The sequence below is a fragment of the Accipiter gentilis genome, chromosome 15 (genome assembly GCF_929443795.1).
Source record: "Accipiter gentilis chromosome 15, bAccGen1.1, whole genome shotgun sequence".
Lineage (NCBI taxonomy): Eukaryota > Metazoa > Chordata > Aves > Accipitriformes > Accipitridae > Astur > Astur gentilis.
The window spans coordinates 10,441,251-10,460,019 of NC_064894.1; the positions used below are offsets into that span (position 1 = coordinate 10,441,251).

Genomic DNA, 18,769 nt, shown 5'->3' on the forward strand with positions numbered 1-18,769 from the left:
AGCTTGCTATTCCCAGTGGGCTAACCTAAGCTTTTCTTCTGCTACCTTGAATCTTTGTGGCTCTTGTTTGGGTGTGTAACTGCTAATTTGGGGAGAAAGGAGAAGTATCCATGTGTATGGATGCTGGTGACAACGCCTAGGTGAAAGGTATTTAATAATATGATCAAAGGATAACTTAACTTACAACACCCTTGGATTGTAATCTTAGTGTCCTTCTGAAGCATGTATTAATCCTGTAAAGGTATTTAAGTGTTTTTGGTTCCTGCTTTTTTTCTTCCCTGATGGTGGTTCTGTTTTTTTCATCTTATCTCCCTTCTATCTTTAAAGAAGTCCTTCATGCTGTTTTTTACAGAAAAATAACCTGGCAGTCCCCACTGCACAGCTCCCACATGACTTCAGAAGCACTGTAGCAGCAATATAGTCTGATTCAGACTTTTTCTCTGCCTCTCCATTAGACCACAGTCAAAGGCAAAGGCAGAATCTTTCTGCAGTCTTCAAAGGCAGTTATGTTAAAGGTGTTCGTTCATTCTTTTGCCTTTTTAAGAACCAATAGACATGATGTTTTGCCTTCAGGGAAAGGGGACTGGTGTAATAACCAACTTTTTATAACATTTAAAAAGTTCATCTCTTCCCAGAAAACCACCATGAATTGGTTTACTATGAATGACTAGGGTAATCCTTCAAAAGGAGTACTGAGAATTTAATGGTGTTTGAAAACCAAATTATTGCAAGTTTTCTTACTGCTTGGGCTGTCTGTTTCAGAGCCTTTTCTCAAAACTCACTCTAAATGCATCACCTGTGGTAGATTTAACCTCATGTAGAGTTCCCCTAAGATAATTACATGTGTTTGTTTGCACAGACATGTATTGTGTTCTGTAAGAGCTTACTAGCTCAAGTTATGTATTCTAGTTTTCAAGGGTGAATATTTGTGAAATGTTCTTCTGTGTAAACAAGTTTCAGTTGTGTACCTTTTAAAAAAAAAAATCCCCAAAACCTACAATGTAAAATCAGAAAATGCCTGCTCATAGAGAAAAGAAAGGGAAAGGTAAACCCATGAACTTTTCTAAAATCCAGTGATACGTGGTCTCTGAGGCTAAAAGGTGAAGTAAATGATGTGTATTTGTCATGCAATTTAGTATTTTTGCACCTGAGCTGTAGATCTTGAATACTTGTTACTGACTTTTTTTGCCACTCTGTGATTAAAAGAACTCTACAAAACCATTCACAAGCCACTGGCAAAGGAGGAATTTGAGTGTGCTTTTCCCCTTCTACTCTGCTCCATCCTCCTGGCAGTGAAAGATGACAAAGCTAAACAAATCAGCAGGAGATACTGTAGAGCTGGACTGAACTTACTTGGTAGCCTCAGGTATTGACAGGTAGCAAGGACAGCGCACAGAGGCAGAGCCTTTCACCCCATGTTCTCCAACAAGAGCAAGAGTTGGACGCCTGTGCTTTCCTATGTTTGGACAAGAGGTATGTAGTTAGCTGTATGAAAGGCTAAACATTACCATTCCAAGTTATCAGAGGGCTTTCTATTCAAGAGAGTCAGGGCAGCACTTGATGCATGGCCCCCCTTCCCTGCAGAAAGGTATTTGCACTGCTGTGCTAGTATACAGATCTGTTTTCCTTCTTTTTTCTAGACTAGGTTAAATACTGGATATAGTGGCAGACTCTAAAATGTATTATGTACTATCAATCAAATAAAGTCTTCATCCATGATAACTTAATTTATTAGATGAGCAGTTTTGACATGTATTTCTGAGAATTTGAACATAACACTTAATGTCTCTGCCACCAGTGCCAGGATCAGACCTTATACTCTTCTGCACACCCTGTTTACCTCTCTTGAAGCAAATGTCTTCTCTGTAATCCAGGTCACTGAGTCACCCAGCCAACTGCTCACTTGATTTCCTAAAAGCTTCAAACATGAGAATTCAAATTACAGCAAAGCAGCTGGAGTATAATAAACAAATGAATTTCAGCTGAATTTCGTAAGTCAATGATTCAAAGAAATGATGTTTAAGATTCTTTTAATTCACCCATTATAACGCCTCCTGGAAATGCATAATGAAATAGTATGGCATAAGAAGAGGAAAACCATACACCAGGAGTATATAATTCTATGACTCTGAAAGATACCACTGAAATCCTCAGTGGGATACAATAAAAGCTAGTGACCTCTTTTGTTAGTCTTTGTTCTGTTTCAGGGTATTTTCCCCCCTTCTGTACTGTTAAGGCTGCTGGAGAGTCAAGAACTAATAATTTTAGCGGGGAAGTTAAAACTTGGACCTTAGTTCTCCAAAAAGAGCACCATTACTACAGCCATTCAAGACCAGAGATAGTGTGTTACTGGGTAGAGTGCCCACTTCATGGTCAATGCCTAAAGACCACGCTTCGGTGAGTGTACAACTACATAAATACATATGAGAACACAGTATAAACCATATTATAGTTTACACTAATAGTAAATAATGCTGACCCTGGTCAGTAAAATAGACTCAGAGAATTTAATTTGAAATTTAATTCAAACTATGTAAGATACTATGGCTTACAAACTATGCTGAGAACTGAATACAAGAATTTTAAAAAGGTGTTTGAATGAACTGCATGAACACTAAGGCAACCCCTCTTGATGACCTAAGGATTATATATGTGAGAGAGAGAGTTTCCAGATGATGGAAATGCTTCCCCTAGGCCCTCCTGTTGTAGGCAGTGCCCTAGCATACCTACATGCAGGACTCGGCCCCTCTGGGAACACAAGGGTTGCTATAATTAAAAAAAAAATCTCACTTCAGTTCACACACTTCAATACAGTGTTACACGTATAGCAAATTGTACAGGAAATAAGTGGCAAGTTGAAATTATTCAATTTTATCCTTTTCATTTGCAAAACAGTCCCAAATCAAGAACATACAGCATATTTACACATAGCTGATATATACAAAGCATTATTGTATTTACACATTTTATGAATACAGACTAATACTTCATTACTGGGGGACAAAACATCCATACTAAAAATACTGAAAATACCTGAATATGAAACAACCATGATTACTATATTAATTGCCAACTGACTATCCTTTTTTATATATGTATGTATATATGTATGTATACACTCTCTCTCACTTTGTTTGTGTATGGTCAAAAAAAAAAAAGCATCCTTGCACTGAATTACTGTCTGTGCCTATACACAGTGTATAATTTGTTACATTAGTTTGTTCTTTATGCATGCTCAGTCCCATGCTTGTATAATATAAAATGCATGTTTACCAGTGGTCCCTGAAGAAGCACGATACATAAATACATATATACAGACCTGAACTATTTCATGTTTGACTTAAATGCTAGCTTCAACCAATACTACAGGGACCCGAGGAGGACAGTCTAGCTTTTGTCTTCTCTTTGCCCTAAATAAGTAGTTGATTGAGCTACCACCTCAGTATATGTGCTATGGAATTCTTAAGGTTTTGCAGTGCTGAGACTTCAGCTAATAATTTACAGATTTGTTTGAAAATGTGTCCTTCCAGCCACCAAATAGCCAACTGTCTTGAATTTTCTTTAATTTTACTTACTGCTTCTCCTTCTATCCTTTTAGTGGCAGGTTTTTCATACATGACAAGCGTAACAGCCATCTTCATCCTCCCTCCCCAGTCTCTTCTCTGGAGCAGGGCAGTCTGTACAGGTTCAGTGGTTCCTAAGGCTTCATTTTCTGGACTGCTTATTGTTCTTTTCCCTCCAGCTGGTCCATCTCTTTCTTGAAAGAAAGGACCAAAAGCCTAGCACATTAAATTACACGTTGATGCGTTAGGAATTGTTCCTATAGTGTCTAGTATCTTACAGGCTCTACACTTAGGTGTATAACTCCAGCAGGGCATAAGAGGAGAGGGAGAAGCAACGGTCTCTGTAACATTCAGCTTGTTACCTGCAATGATGCTGGTCAGTTCAGCAGAAAGTTATATCCACATTCAGTATTTGGGTAGTGGATTATTACTAGCCTCCTTTGTCACTCCACAAGACTCTAGTGGTTTGGGTTTTTCTTCTGGCCCCTTTTCCAAATTGTTCAGAATTTTAACTCTAAATTTGCCCACCAACATATCCCTGCAGTCTGAGCTTTAGTACATTGTCTTCATATTTGGCCTCTTTGTTCTGTCAAGATCATCTATAAAGATACTACTGTGTCAGATCCAGAACAGCCCACTGTAAAAATCTTACTCAATACAACCTTCTCTTTTAAAAGGGATACTATTAACTACTCTCAAACTGTATTTTATAGACTTTTTTTCATATCTAATCTGCCCCATAACAATTCAGCTAGACCACTCTGCCATCATTCTTACCAGCACAGTTGGAAATACCTGCCAAGTAAACAAAAAATAGTTTGAATTTTAGCATCAGCAGAGAATGCCTGCTCTGCTGCAGCCTTCCAGTCATTCACAAAGTTGAAAGGGGTCTTAAAGATAAGGGAAGGAGCTTTCTATGAATTGGAGGCAGAGAAGCAAAATGTTGGAAAAAGAGGATTTTCATACCCTACTGAATGAAAAATAATAACGATACACTAAAAATACAACCCAAGCAGCATATTACTCAAATCATTCACAAACAAATCACTATAAGACAAGTTACAAGTGGAAGTTCTATTCAGGCATGTTCTACAGTATCTGAAAAAGCATCAAATGGAATTTTTTAATGGTAACTGAATTTATCGAATAACCTCAATATTACTAATATTTTTTTAAAATTGCATGTAACTTTATTACTAACAAAATATAAGACATACAGTATGACTGGGGTGTTGCTTAATGCAAATCTACCTTTGGACAAGTAAGATTCCAGATAAGATCAGAATGTAATTCCATTTACAAGTGTTACATTAGTGATTTTCAATAATATTTTCTATACATAACTTTGAATATTAAAAATCTGCTTCTCTAATCAATTCCTACCTAATCATGTCTTCCAACAGCTGTCTGTTGTGCCAAATCCACTGGAATTAGGTGCAGGAATAACAACCCCTTGTTTCTGCAGTTCACGTAAAACATCTAATATTGAATCCAATTCCACTCGGAATTTCTCCAGTTCTTGATTCTTCTGTTGTGCCAGTCTTCGCCACTTCTCAACCTCATGGATTTGCCTTGCTTCAGTAATACGTTGTGTTAGTTGGGTTGCCTGCAAATTAGAAGCAAATCAGCCTTGTGACTTCCTAGTCAAATACTCAGCCAACGCTGCCCGTTTGCAAAAATACACCCCTTCATTATATTTGATGCTCAGTCTCAAAGCCCAATGCTCACCTTAAGTGGAAACAATTTGTTCTGAATATTACAAAAATCATTCTGATAGCAATGAATTCCTTTAAATAGTTGCATTAATGACAGCAGGGTAGAATCCATTACTGACTAATGAGCCTCAGGAGAATTTAACAGCAATTAAAAGTTTGATTATTTAAGACAAAGCTGAGCATATAACAAAACCCTCTATAATCAAAATGAACCTTTTGAATTGCCATTTAAATGTGTTAAAAGAATATTCTGCAAAGAATATTCTGCAAGGAAAACAAACCAAATCTGAATGACATGTTCTGGGCTACTACTGTATTTTTAAAAACCACAAGTTCTATAAACTATCAGAAAATATCCTGTAGTCACAAAGGTCTGAAGCTGCTGCAGACATAAGTTTGAATTAATTTTGACATGAATACATGGCATAATCCTCTTAGATTACCCAAAAAGAAAAAGTGTCACAAGGTATCAAAATCTCCACACCACTATTAATTGTAATAGATTCTTTAAGGAAAGCTCTATCACTTAAAGGCCATAATTACGGTATTTGTAGTTTGATACTAAGGATAACCTGTTATTTCCTTGTTCAGCAGTTAAGTTTTTCTACATTGTTCATTTCATTATCAGTCATTTGGGGGACTGCTCAGTGCCCCACTGCAGATAATTAAAGGTGCAAAACTAGGACAAAGAAAACCCAAAGTTGAATACATAACAAGGCTAGTAGCACCAGAAAAGGTGAAATTACTTTTAGCAGGAATTGTTGCATATTACTTCTAGTATTTTTTTTTAATACATTACAAAACATTTTAGTAAATACTATAGGTCAGGTAATGAATTTAGTGGAGATAGATCATAGACTAGGCAGCAGCAGACACTTTACAGAAATCGTAAAATTCTCTTATTATACAAAAGCAAATGAATAGCATAAAAAAGTAACTGTATTACGGTTGCCTTTAGCAGGACAGAAAGTGAACAAAAATAATAATCATCAGTAGTGGCAGGGTTTGTTCTTAATCCAGTGACTTGTTTTATGCAGAGCTCTTTTGGGGAGGAAAATTAAATATCTGATGTAGAAATGAATGAGAATAAAACCTTCTACCATGAACAACTCTGTACGTAAAAGTGTATTTCTTGAGATCTGGTTTCAAAACTGTAGAACAAACTCCACAAACAAAGAACTGCTACAGGGTTGATGAACTTCCAGTACAACTGCCCTTCTCTGACTTCATATATTTATGTAAAACCTAAGTAAAAACACTAATGAAAGACAGTCATATGTTTAAGTGATGAAAGCATGAGAACAAAAATCTATATGAACTAGAAAACTGTTTCCAGATGATAGAAGCTCCCCGATAGATGAAAAATCAGGATGGAGGCCGTGACATATAAGATGATGAAAAAATCAGTGCAAAATTGTTTTACAAGGGATACAACTGTCAGATACAAGAAGCTGTATCACAAATATCCAACCTTCAAAATCCAAATTTTTAGTTTGTGGAGGATAAAGCCTTTTTGTTGTTGTTGTTTTGGGTATTAAAACCACTACGTGGTAGACTGCTACAAGACATTTCTATATTTTTAATGCAGCTTTTCTGAGTGGGACTTCTAGAAAATAAAATTACAGTTCAGTTGAGGAATATCTCATAGCTTAACAAGCTCTGCATTACAAACTCTCGTCAATTTTTCAATAGCTAGCTTTCATTGTGTAGAATCATAGAACCATTTGGGTTGGAAAAGAACTTTAAGATCGTCAACCCAATGCCACCATGTCCACTAAACCATGTCCTAAAGTACCACATCTACACGTTTTTTGAACACCTCCAGGGATGGTAACTCTTACCACTTCCCTAGGCAGCCTGTTCTAATGCCTGACAACCCTTTCAGTAAAGAATTTTTTCCTAATATCCAGTCTAAACCTCCCCTGGTGCAACTTGAGGCCATTTCCTCTTGTCCTATTGCTTGTTACTTGACAGAAGAGACCAGCACCCACCTCACTACAACCCTCTTTCAGGTAGTTGTATGGAGCGATAAGGTCTCCCCTCAGCCTCCTTTTCTCCAGACTAACTGAAATATGAAATAACCGAATGACAAGGGACTTTCAGAGGTCATGTGGTCCAACACTCTGCAAAAGCAAGGCCTCCTTACATCAGGTTGTGAGGAAGTTACGCACCTGATACACGAGTCATACGCAAGCAATCTTAATTACCGCAGCAAGGACATGCTGACTAGGACTGCAGCTACATTCACTTGCATCAGCAGGCACCAAAGACAAAACCATGGCTGTATCAAAGAAGTACTTGCCCCCCTGCAGTGTGACCTAAATGAGCCTATGCAAATACCATAAAATTACAGTTAAACCAATAAATTGCTCTTGTGAAGTAAATGCAGATATATTCTGATTTACCTTTTGAATTTCTTGCTGTCTTTCTGCATATCTGGTCTCTATATGCTTGATTTTCCTTTCCAGGCACAAAAAATGTTTCATTTCAGGACTCTGGCTCTCCTTAGCCTCTCTCAGTTCTTCCAACAATTTCGTCACCTACAGTTAGAGAGAATTGATGAAAATTGTTGTTATTGCATTAAGCAGTGTATAAAACAGATTCATTTCAAAGTGTATTTGTTTTGTTTAATCATTCTATTCAAAAGCTGCAGAAAGGAAGACATTAAAGGGAAATCTCCTTTATTCAAAAGCTTAAACAGGGGCTCAGGGACTTAGATTAGGATCTTTCATTTGTAAGAATTGGCCTGAGCATGTGAAAATCTAGTTCTTTTTGATAAATCCAATCCTGTTCATAATATGTTATGAAGTGATTATTCACAGTCAATTTTTATACTTCTAAATGTACTAAAAAATTAATAGAGAATATTATGATTAGATGTTCTTATACAATCCCTTTTCACTCCTTGGATAAAGATCAAATATAAAACGTACCAGTGCATTTCTAAGGAATAAATTAAGAAAAGACATGCTGCTAACATACATGATTAGAAACCCCCTTTGGTCTAATAACTGCCAGGTCAAATCAACTCTACCAATGACTGACTGACAACTGATTTCCTAATCTTCCAGAAATTCAAGTAAGTTTTCTTATAAAGCCCTACTGATTTATTCTCATTCTTTGCCTATTTTAAGTAACGTGATATTTCTTCATTTAACATCTTAAGTCTTTTTTGTTCACTTTCTTAATGTGTATAAGTAAAACTAAAGTGAAAGCTTTGAAGTCTTAATCATTTATTATAACCTTTAGTTCCCCTTACCCAATATATTTGAGAACTGCTAACCCTCTTCAAGCACTCAGCCATCCCTGGCTCTCTGCTGCTGAATTTAAGTAGGTGGCAGCATTGTGTCCTCATATGATGTTGTCAGTCTTACTGAGAAGCGACTCCAAGATGCCTTACTATTATTTCCATTTTTTAACACGGTTTTCTAAAACAACGAGGCCTACATTACTACATTTTTGCCTGTCCATAGCTCCAGCAGCTTTGAACCTGTGGGCTACTTTCAGCCCCATTTGTCAGAGGAGCAGAAGTCTTGGTTGTGTAAGGTCTGTGAAACTGAGTGTCCGCTGCTTGGCTGCAAAGTTGTCCCACTGAAGGGAAGGGCTGATGCATGATCTCAAGTACATAATGAAACACCTGAAACATTCATGAAGGAAAGATGTTATGAGGGGAAAAAAGCCCCAGGAGAAAATGGGCTCCATATATTTTGCCAGCAACAGAACTATGTTAAAGACAAAGCTGTGCTATGTGGATGCTGTTATGCAAAAGAAGTATATAATTAATGGAAAACATCCATAAACAGCATTTCTGAAATTAGTATTCAAATAACAAACTTCCAGGGAGCCTCAGAAAAAAATGTTTGCCTTCTTTGAGGTACAACCATTTTAGACAGAGGACTCAATCCTATTACAATGGTAGTGCTTTTTCCCTATCATGACTAATTCTGTTTGCAGGTTTGGTTGCCTTCTTTTTTCAGTTCTACTTATTTAACCATTTAATGCTCAAAATGTATTTCATAAGCAGTGCAGCAGTCATGCTAGAGGGCAAAAGCAAGACTCGACTTTGACATTTCTCTCTGTATAGTCTTGCAATGATTTTTGCAACAAAACATTACATTTTCTTAAATGCCAACACCTTGAACTTGGCCTGTAACATGGGTCAGATAGGATGATCATTCTCTTAACCATCACTGTAATTAATAATCTGTAAAGCAGTCACAGAAGAAACAAATTAATAACATTTGTCTTATTGTACTCTTGCCGTGTTCTCCCAGGAGGAAGTATTATATATACTGAGATGACTGGAGGGAAACAAGCTTTGTATGGAAAGGCAACATCTATCATTAGATTCATAATATGAACCCAAAGTCTCAGCCTTTATTTTGCAAATAGAGAGGTTGTTTAATAGACCTTTTTTCTCTCCCTACAAACCCTCACTTTTCTATAAATACTTCAAAACAGAGGTGGAATTTTGCATGGGTAGGATGAATGCTGAATGAGTTTAGTGAGATTAAGATTAATGATATTAAGTATTTATTAAACACATACTGATACTTCTCTCATTTCTTCTAAATAAGGGCAACAAACAAGATTACATGTCTGGAGTTCTCAGTCCCTTACAGAATAGGAAAATTCTTTTTACTAACTCTTGCAGGTTAACTACTGTATTATCAAAATGAAGTTAAAATTAGCAATCTTCATACATCAAGGAGATGGTGAATTAAGCATAGGCACAATAGGCAAGCTATAATCTCCTCCTGAACAGGAGATGATTAAAAAAAATAAAAATATTGGCAACACTTCAAGGACAACAAAAGCATAGCCAATAGTTCAAAAAGCTTGAGCTAAAAGACAGACAGCATAACATAATATTAACCCCCAAATGAAAACATGAACAAGTGTAATTTTTAGACTATATGCTATTAATACAAGATTAGGAAAAGCCTAGATACTTCTCTCAAAACCCAGTGAATTTCGAAAGAACTATTACAACTAACTTTATCTTAAGAAGAGAGTTTCACAGATATCAAAGGAAAAAACCAAGAATATAATTGCCTAAGTCAGTTTTATGGCAATGCAGGAGGAGAAAAGGAAGGCTTTATCTGAATAAAGAACTTGAAAAAATAATAAAATATCCTTTTAATAAAGAAAAAGTCCCATGGTCTATTTACTACCCATCACAGCTCTCAGGGAAGAGGCTATGAATGCTTGGATTAACCTGCTGATCAATTTTCATATGGATGTCAGACATTTCTAACTAATTAAAATGAATAATAATTAAAAAAAAAATAAAATCAAAAGAGATCAAAGTTCCACCTTCTGTTCTGTGTAGTTCTCTTGTTCACATTAGAAAAATATCTTGCATTCTCAGGTATAATTGATGTAGAAGCAACTGACAAAGATACTGTTTTCTAAGACTTATTTTACTACATATTATTTGAGGTTTTACAAGGATGAAAGTGAAAACTCTTATTAGAATAACGTACCCCCAATCCAAATTTAAATATACCTCTTTTTGTAGGAGTTCCTCTCGCATCTGTGAAACTAAAAGGGCTTCCTGATGTCCCTGTTGTTCACTGATTTGTTCTTGGAGATGTTTTATTAATATCTACAAAAAGATTAAAAATAGTTTGTCGTTAACATAAATACCCACAACACGTGAAAACCTATGCAGGAAAAATACACCAAAAATATAATCAGTATTGTACTACTGCAGGTATATATGATGCATGTATTAACATACTACCTCTAACACGTGTGCATGTGTGCTATTTAACAATCCTCTATGTGGATGGTTAAATAGCACACATGTACATATATAGTATATGAAAACAAGTCTCCATCTTCAAGTTACTTTCCTCAGTCAAAAAAAGTTCTGAAATAATCTGAATGCAATAGCTCCTTCTACCTTCATACCGTGTGTGTAACTTCTCCCAAAATTTTAATGCACAAATACAATCACAGGCCCAGGTCCTCATGGGGGACTTCAGCCACCCCGATACCTGCTGGAGGAACAATGCTGCACCGCATAAACAATCCAGGAGGTTCTTAGGAAGCCTTGATGACAACTCCCTGACCCAAGTGATAGAGGAGCCACTGAGGAGAGTGGTCTGCTGGGCCTTAAAAACTCACAAACTAGGAAGGGTTTGTTGGGGTTGTGAACGCCAACGACAACGTTGGCTGCAGCGACCATGAGATGGTGGAGTTCAGGATCTGAGAGGAAGGAGCAGGCTGAAAAGCATGATCACAACCCTGGACTTCAGGAGAGCAGACCTTGGCCTCTTCAAAGATCTGCCTGAAAGAGTCCCATGGGACAGGGCCCTGGGGGGGACCCCTGTCCAAGAAAGCTGGTTGACCTTTGAAGATCACCTCCTCTAAGCTCAAGAGCAGTCCATCCCAACAAGCAGAAAGTCAGGCAAAAATGCCAGGAGGCCTGCATGGATGAACAAGGAACTACTGGCAAAACTCAAACATAAAAAGGAAGCCTACAGACCGTGGGAACAAGGACAGGTAACCTGGGAGGAATATAGAGACACTGTCCAAGCATGCAGAGATGTGATTAGGAAAGCCCAAGCCCACCTGGAATTGAATCTGGTGAGACCGGCAAAGGCAACAAGAAGGGCTTCTGTAAGTACCTAAGCGGTAAACAGGAGACTAGAGAAAATGTGGGCCTGCTGATGCATGGGGCAGGGGCCCTGGAGACCCAGGACAGAGAAGAGGCTGAGGTACTGAATGCCTTCTTCACCTCAGTCTTTACTACCAAGACTGGCGTTCAGGAATCCAAGGCCCCAGAGACTGGGGGCAAGTCTTAGAATAAGGAAGATACACCCTTGGTGGAAGAGGATCCGGTCAGGAAATATGCAAACTGCACATACGTAAATCCATGGCCCTGACGGGATGCAACCACATGTGCTGAGGGCAAATGTCACTCCTACCTTCAAAAAGGGCAAGAAGGAGGACGCAGGGAACTACAGGCTAGTCAGCCTCACCTCAATCCCTGGGAAGGTGATGGAGCAACTAATCCTGGAAACCTGGCAGGCACATGAAGGACAAGGAGGTGATCAGGACTAGTAAGTGTGGATTCACAAAGGGGAAGTCATGCTTGACCAACCCGATAACCCTCTATGATGAAATGACTGGCTTGGCAGGTGGGAGAGCAGTGGATATTGCCTACCTGGAATTTAGTAAGGCTTTAACACTGTCTCCTCTAAGATCCTCATAGAGAAGCTGACAAAGTATGGGTTGGATGTGCAGTGAGATGGATTGCAAACTGACTTAAATGCCTGGGCCAGAGGGTGGTGATGAGTGTAACGAAGTCTAGTTGGAGGTCAGTAACTCAGGGGGTGTCGTGTGTAGAACTGTCAATTCTGGGTCCAATCCTGTTCAACATCTTCATTAATGACCTGGATGATGGGGCAGAACGTACCCTCAGCAAGTTTGCTGATCATGTAAAACTGGGAGGAGTGCCCGATACACCAGAGGGTTGTGCATACATCCAGAGGGTCCTCGACAGGCTGAAGAAATGGGTTGACAGGAATCTCATGAACTTCAACAAAGGGAAGTGCGAAGTCCTGCTCCTGGGGAGGAACAACCCCAGGCACCAGCATATGCTGGGGGCCACCCAGCTGGAAAGCAGCTTTGCAGAAAAGAGCCTGGGGTGTCCTGGTGGACACCAAGTTGAACAAAAGGCTAACAGTATCCTGGGCTGCATTAGTATCAGTGTTGCCAGCTGGTGGAGGAAGGTGGTCGTTCCCCTCTACTCGGCTCTGGTGAGGCCACATTCTGGGTTCCCCAGTGCAAGAGACATGGAGCTACTGGAGAGAGTCTGCAAAGGGCCACAAAGATGATGAAGGGACTGGAGCATCTCTCCTATGAGGAAAGGCTGAGAGAGCTGGACTGTTCAGCCTGGAGAAGAGAAGGCTCGGGGGGATCTCATCAATGTTTACAAACATCTGAAGAGAGGGTGCAAAGCCAAGAGAGCCAGGCTCTTTCCAGTGGTATCCAGCGACAGGAAAAGCAGCAAAGGGCACAAACTGAAATATGGGAGGTTCGGAGTGACCATAAGGAAAACTTCTTTACTGTGAGGGTGTCCAAGCACTTGTTTGGGTCTCTAAGCCCAGACAGGTTGTGGACTCTTCCTCCTGGGAGATATTCAAAAACCATCTGGACATAGGTCCTGAGCAAGTGGCTCTAGATGACCCTGTTTGAGCAGGGGGTTGGACAAGATTCTGGGATTCTGCGAACACAGTGGCACAGGCCCATTTTAAAACAATAGATCCTACTTCACAGAAAGATACAGTTTACAGTAATAAAGAAGGAAATAACTTTAACGATACCTATATGTAATGAATGTATGTACTATATCTTACCTCTTGTTTTGAAATTCTTCTGTTTAGTTCAGCTACTTTAGAAGTAGAATGCTCCTTTGCATGCTGGCAAAGAATCTTCTCCATTTCTCTCTTATGGGAAGCTTTCAGAGATGCAATGCATTCTGCTGTGTCTTCCTGTATCCTGAACAGAGTGAGAGGAAAATAAGATGTAGTAAAGCAGCTACAGACAGTTCTTCAAAAATGTGGCAAAGTTTCTCACTTGAACATATAAAATATCAAAAATGTTAGAGGTGGCATATCTGAAATTTCATAACAAAACTGTGCAAGACAGCACCACCATTACTTCTACTGCTCTGGAGGGATGACAGGGTAGGAAGCCTACAATGCTGGACATGTGTCTCCTTTAACTAGAGGCAGCTAGAATACAGAAAACTCAGCCAATCATCTTTTTTTGGCTCCTCTGATTAAAAAAAAAAAAAAAAAAAAAAAAAGGAGATAAAATAGGTGCTTTTATGCATAATGTGCATAATGCATCTGTCCTATTTCAGGTATCTATTTTAGAACAGAATGCATTGCAATCTAAATATGCCAATTTCCTCTACCTTAACTATGAAGAGATCTAAGGGAGACTAGGTGAAGTGTGAAGTTTCTGCAGCTGGTCAAGTAAATCCCACTGAAAGCATACCCCAGTTTGAAGGAAAGTACCTGTACCACATCTTAATGCTATACAACACAAATACAAAGCATCTAAGATGCAACAATTTAGACTGAGATCTTTTTACTCAAAACCATAATGAACTGTAGTATTAATAAGAAGCATCAATATAGGTTTGCTTGTAGAAAGAATTGTGACAGTGCACTGCTCTAAAAAACAAAACAAAACACAAACACCCACAAAAAACCCCAAACCCAGCAAAAAAACCCCAACAAACCAAAAACAAAGAGTAAAAATTAAATTTACAGACAACATTGGCCAGGTATAAGCTAGGTTCACTCATGGCTGACATGTTAGTGTGTCACTTCAATCCTGTATCAGCTAACACTGTAACAAGGTTTTTAAATGAACATGTTGAGCATTTACCTTCGTATGTTATTTTCAGAATAAGCCAGTGTTGCTTGAGCCTTCACCCTCTGCTGGTTCATTTCTAGAGACAATCTTTCTAGCTCTTCCTTCAGCTGTGCATTTTCTTGCAGAACTTCCAATAGATTAGAATCAGAAAAGGTATGTGGTTGGTATATTCGGTCATTGTTGAAAATGCTTAGAAAGGGTTCACTGTTGCTGGAATTCCTTTTATCTGTTGCTGAGGTATTCTTTTTCAAGATCTCTGTAGAGCTTCCCTTATTATTGGTTTTATTTCTCAAATTATTATCAGACAACATCACCATCCTTTCTTTTTGAAGTTTCTCTACAGTTTTCGTAAGGTCTTGTATTTCTCTATTTTTGGTGACTAGTTCTTCATTTAGTTTTAACAGTCTGTCTTTTGTGTTACCTTGTTTCATTGGAGAATCTGTGGACTCTAAGTCTTTATTATCCTTTTTACTTCTGAGTTTTAATTGGGAATTTTGACTTTTAAGGTTTTCAATTTCTGTCTGGAGGTTTTTAACAGTGATCTGATGGGTCTTCTTTAGATTCTGAAGCTCCTGTTCAAGTTCTGTAGAACTGGCTTTATCACCATTCAGTTTTGGTGATTCACTCATAAATTTGTAGGCAAGTAGTTGCTCAAGCTCTACAAGTCTTTGCTCATACTGTATCTGAGGGAGGGGAGTAGGAGGAGGGGAAGAAAAAGTAGTTTTCTCAAGTGTACTTTTATTATTAGCTGTTCCTATTATTCTTTGAAGTTACTGCACACCTGAAGCAAGATTTCACAAGACAGGATACACATCAGTATTACTAACAATGCTACTCAATCAGTTCAGAAATTAGCGAGTGAAAAAAATTATGTGAAGCAGACTTAAGTCTGCTATAAAACATAATTACTCAAAACATTTACTGCAAAGTAATCCTCTACTCAAAATGAATGGAGTTAACTACAGGAAAGAAAATTAAATTGACAAGAAACTATTTCATTTTTATTTAATTGAGTTCTCTTCAAAAGTAACATTTTAATATAGCAGGAATTCTTTAATTTTTTAAAAATGTCATTATGTATTTGCCATGTGTCAGTTTGCAGTCATCACTGTCACATGCCTCAGAATTGTACTTCATATTTTTAAAAACATCTTAAATTTTAACAGGACAGGGGTTTTATTTATTTATTTATTTTTAAGTATGAATATAGAAGTATGAATTCAGAGAGACAAAGAATCTTTCTTCCTAATGAGCTGAGGAAAACCTAACCCTTCTTAATAGCCTGGATAGCCTCTGAGGAAATTCCGATGAGTTATTCACATGGAGAAAAGGAGGAACAACTGGCCAGGGCTTTCCTTTCCTGCTCATAAAGCACCTGTGCAGTTCACCTTTTCCTTGAAGTAAAACGCCAGACTTCCATGCTTCCTAAGACTTGTGTTAAGACTCACTATCATGTAATTTTTTGATAGAGTGTTTAGTGTTCCCAGACATTCCCCACAGAAATGCTCGGTCAGCAGACCTTTGAAACCACAGCCCTGGGTACAGCAAGTAATTAGGCGAGCAGCTACTCTGACCCACAGGATGAAACCCACTTTTCTTAATTGTAAGAATTAAATTATTATGCCTCAAGAACTTGTCCTCTCAGTTTCAGTACTACTCTAACAATTTCAACGCTCTTTTTATCTTAGGTGCTGAAGCTACTGAAACTCTGGCTATAAATCCTTCAAATATTTTTTCCCTTGAATGTGGTCTTTGCCTTCAGTTTTCACCACTACTCTGTGTGAGACCCCAGTAGCCTTGTGACTGTTACTTGTGGCATAGACTACTCAACAAGCCTCCAACTTTTACCTTTATTTTTTGAAATTGTTGTTCCATGGCACGGAGACTTTTTTTAGCTTCATCATCTTTACCTTCAAGTTCTGTTTCTAACTTTTTTATTCTTCTCTCCAAAAAATCAACTGTGTTTGTTTTAGCTGAAAGATCATTAGTTTTCTCAGCAGCAGCAGCAGCATAAATCAAAGCAGGCAAAGAATTTGGATACCTTCTTTTCAGAATTCCTTCCATTTCTCTGATCTATCAAAAAGAAAATTAAGTCAGAAGTCAAAAAGAATAAAGTTCTAATGAAAAGTGAACTAAGTGACAGAATGTTAACAAATGTCATCCACTTAAGCTGGGTGAAGAATGAAAACTAGAGACGCATATGTTGAGAATTTTTAGAAATTGTTTACATTTATGTTATTGTTTACAGAAAAGCAAGACTCATCATCTCTTACTGATTGACTTGTACATCATCTTAAACAAATACTGCTCTGGTCTTCAGATTGTCTTATGTCAAACAGACTTTTTATGTACTTTCTTAGCACTTAAGTGTATATGGCTCTCAATGGTGTTAAAGTATTTGCTTTTTTTCTGTACTTGCATTCATGTTCTACTTTTCCAACTGTTACAGAGATATTTCATAATGGTATTGAAATTATTCTCCCAGTAACAGATTATGTGCCTTTTGTTTTGGAGTCTGCAATAAAATAGTCTAACACCTTGCATGCAAGACTAATAACAAGCCCCTCTTATCTACAGATAAGATATTCTTTGCATTAGGATACTGCAGAGGCTCTTTCCCATTTGTCCCACATAGCTACCAAATGCAGCTGCCATCTCCTAAAATTGAGAAAAGCCCACTTCCACCTGTCTTTTCCTCAGTAGAAACATGGATTTTAAAGTCTCTACTCCCCCAGTTTTCATGAATCTTGTAGGAATCCAAGTAAAATTTAAACCCCTACTCTTCAATCAACTTAGCTGAAATTGGTCATAACGTTACGGGATTACTGAACATAGACAGAAGGAGTCTTACAAGATAAACAGCAAGCTTGTGTGTGCTTTTGCCCTCTTGCCCCTTTCCAAGAAACTCTAAACAGTATTTTAACATTAAAGGATTTTAAAAGGGATATCAGTAAATAGCTTAGTAGAACATAGTAGCAGAAGAGTCCTTTGTAAGTAAATAATTGCAGCTTTTTGTGTTAAGAGTGTTCCATAGCACAAGTTACTTTATCATAGGGCTTCATTCAATGCTTTATCCTTATGAAAGGGCTGGTAAGTGTTTTAAGAGACCTTATCTGAAGTAAAGGTTAAAAGAAACAGAGTTCTATTATTGCATACTTGTCGCTCAAGATCCTGAATTCTTTTAGCATCTGCTGCTCTGTCTTGCAAACGTTTCTTCTGTTGCACACACTGATCTCCAGGTTCAGTTCTGAGCTTCTCAACCTATCCGATTTATGAAAAAATAAATTGAAATATATACTCAGAGACATTGTTTTGTAGTACAAAAGCAAGCATTTCAAACACACACAATATAATGGAAATTCTGCAACTTAAAACCTGGTAATAGTAATTTCTGCACTAACTGATTCTTCAGGTTCTTAAACTAAGTTACAGCTTCTTCAAGCCACTTAAGATCAAAGGAGCTGAAACTAGCTATGAAAATCTAGAAGAGAACTTCAACTCTGGGACATTCTTGTCTTCAGACTAGTAAATCTGCTTCTTTCTCCCATACTTATGCAGGTTTCGTTAATAAGCTATAATGGAAAGTACTACAGTGCATTACATGAATTCAGGGTGAGTTAAGGAAATAGTTTGTGATTTGCAAGGCTATGCTCCATGATGAGATACAGAAACAGCCAAAAAGCAGCATTATGTTGTGCACTGTGTTTATTTATAAAAGCTGACTCCCAGGATGAGGGGAAGGAACTGGATAGTTAACACTCCTGCACTCCCATAAAGTCTGGTCACAAAGACTCAAAGCTTTAATGTAAAATTGAACTTCCTACCTTTATCAGCCACTACAATCACTATACAGAAAGAGATACTACACCTTGTATATTTGGAAGTATTCCTATCTTGATATTTCTCTCTCACATTGGCAATGTTAGCGTAAGTAATGCTTTTGTGCCAGCATAGTTTGACTAATTTGATTGTTTCTATGAAGTCGGAGCTCTTCATTGTTTTTAAATACCAGTCCATCTTGGAGAAAATGCAATTAAAAATATTTTCTCTCACAGCAATGATATGTTGATCAAAGTTTGATATAGTGGTGTT

General features: G+C 37.9%; 1 protein-coding gene across 2 annotated transcripts in view; it reads right to left on the bottom strand.

The window, feature by feature from the left end:
- Positions 1-18,769, bottom strand: part of CEP162 (centrosomal protein 162) — a 62,779-nt gene that overhangs the window by 10,119 nt on the left and 33,891 nt on the right. Inside the window, exons 22-28 of one of the 2 annotated variants that reach the window (XR_007508205.1) lie at positions 17,834-17,938; positions 16,526-16,750; positions 14,690-15,360; positions 13,648-13,789; positions 10,788-10,886; positions 7,684-7,818; positions 1,354-5,169 (exon numbers count right to left, since the gene is read on the bottom strand). Coding sequence is in view for 1 of the 2 variants with exons in the window: in XM_049817917.1 (XP_049673874.1) it covers positions 4,951-5,169; positions 7,684-7,818; positions 10,788-10,886; positions 13,648-13,789; positions 14,690-15,360; positions 16,526-16,750; positions 17,834-17,938 (1,596 nt within the window). In the remaining variant the exon portion in view is untranslated. Of the gene's footprint in view, positions 1-1,199; positions 5,170-7,683; positions 7,819-10,787; positions 10,887-13,647; positions 13,790-14,689; positions 15,361-16,525; positions 16,751-17,833; positions 17,939-18,769 lie in introns of those variants that run through there. The other variant, XM_049817917.1, reaches the window with a different exon arrangement.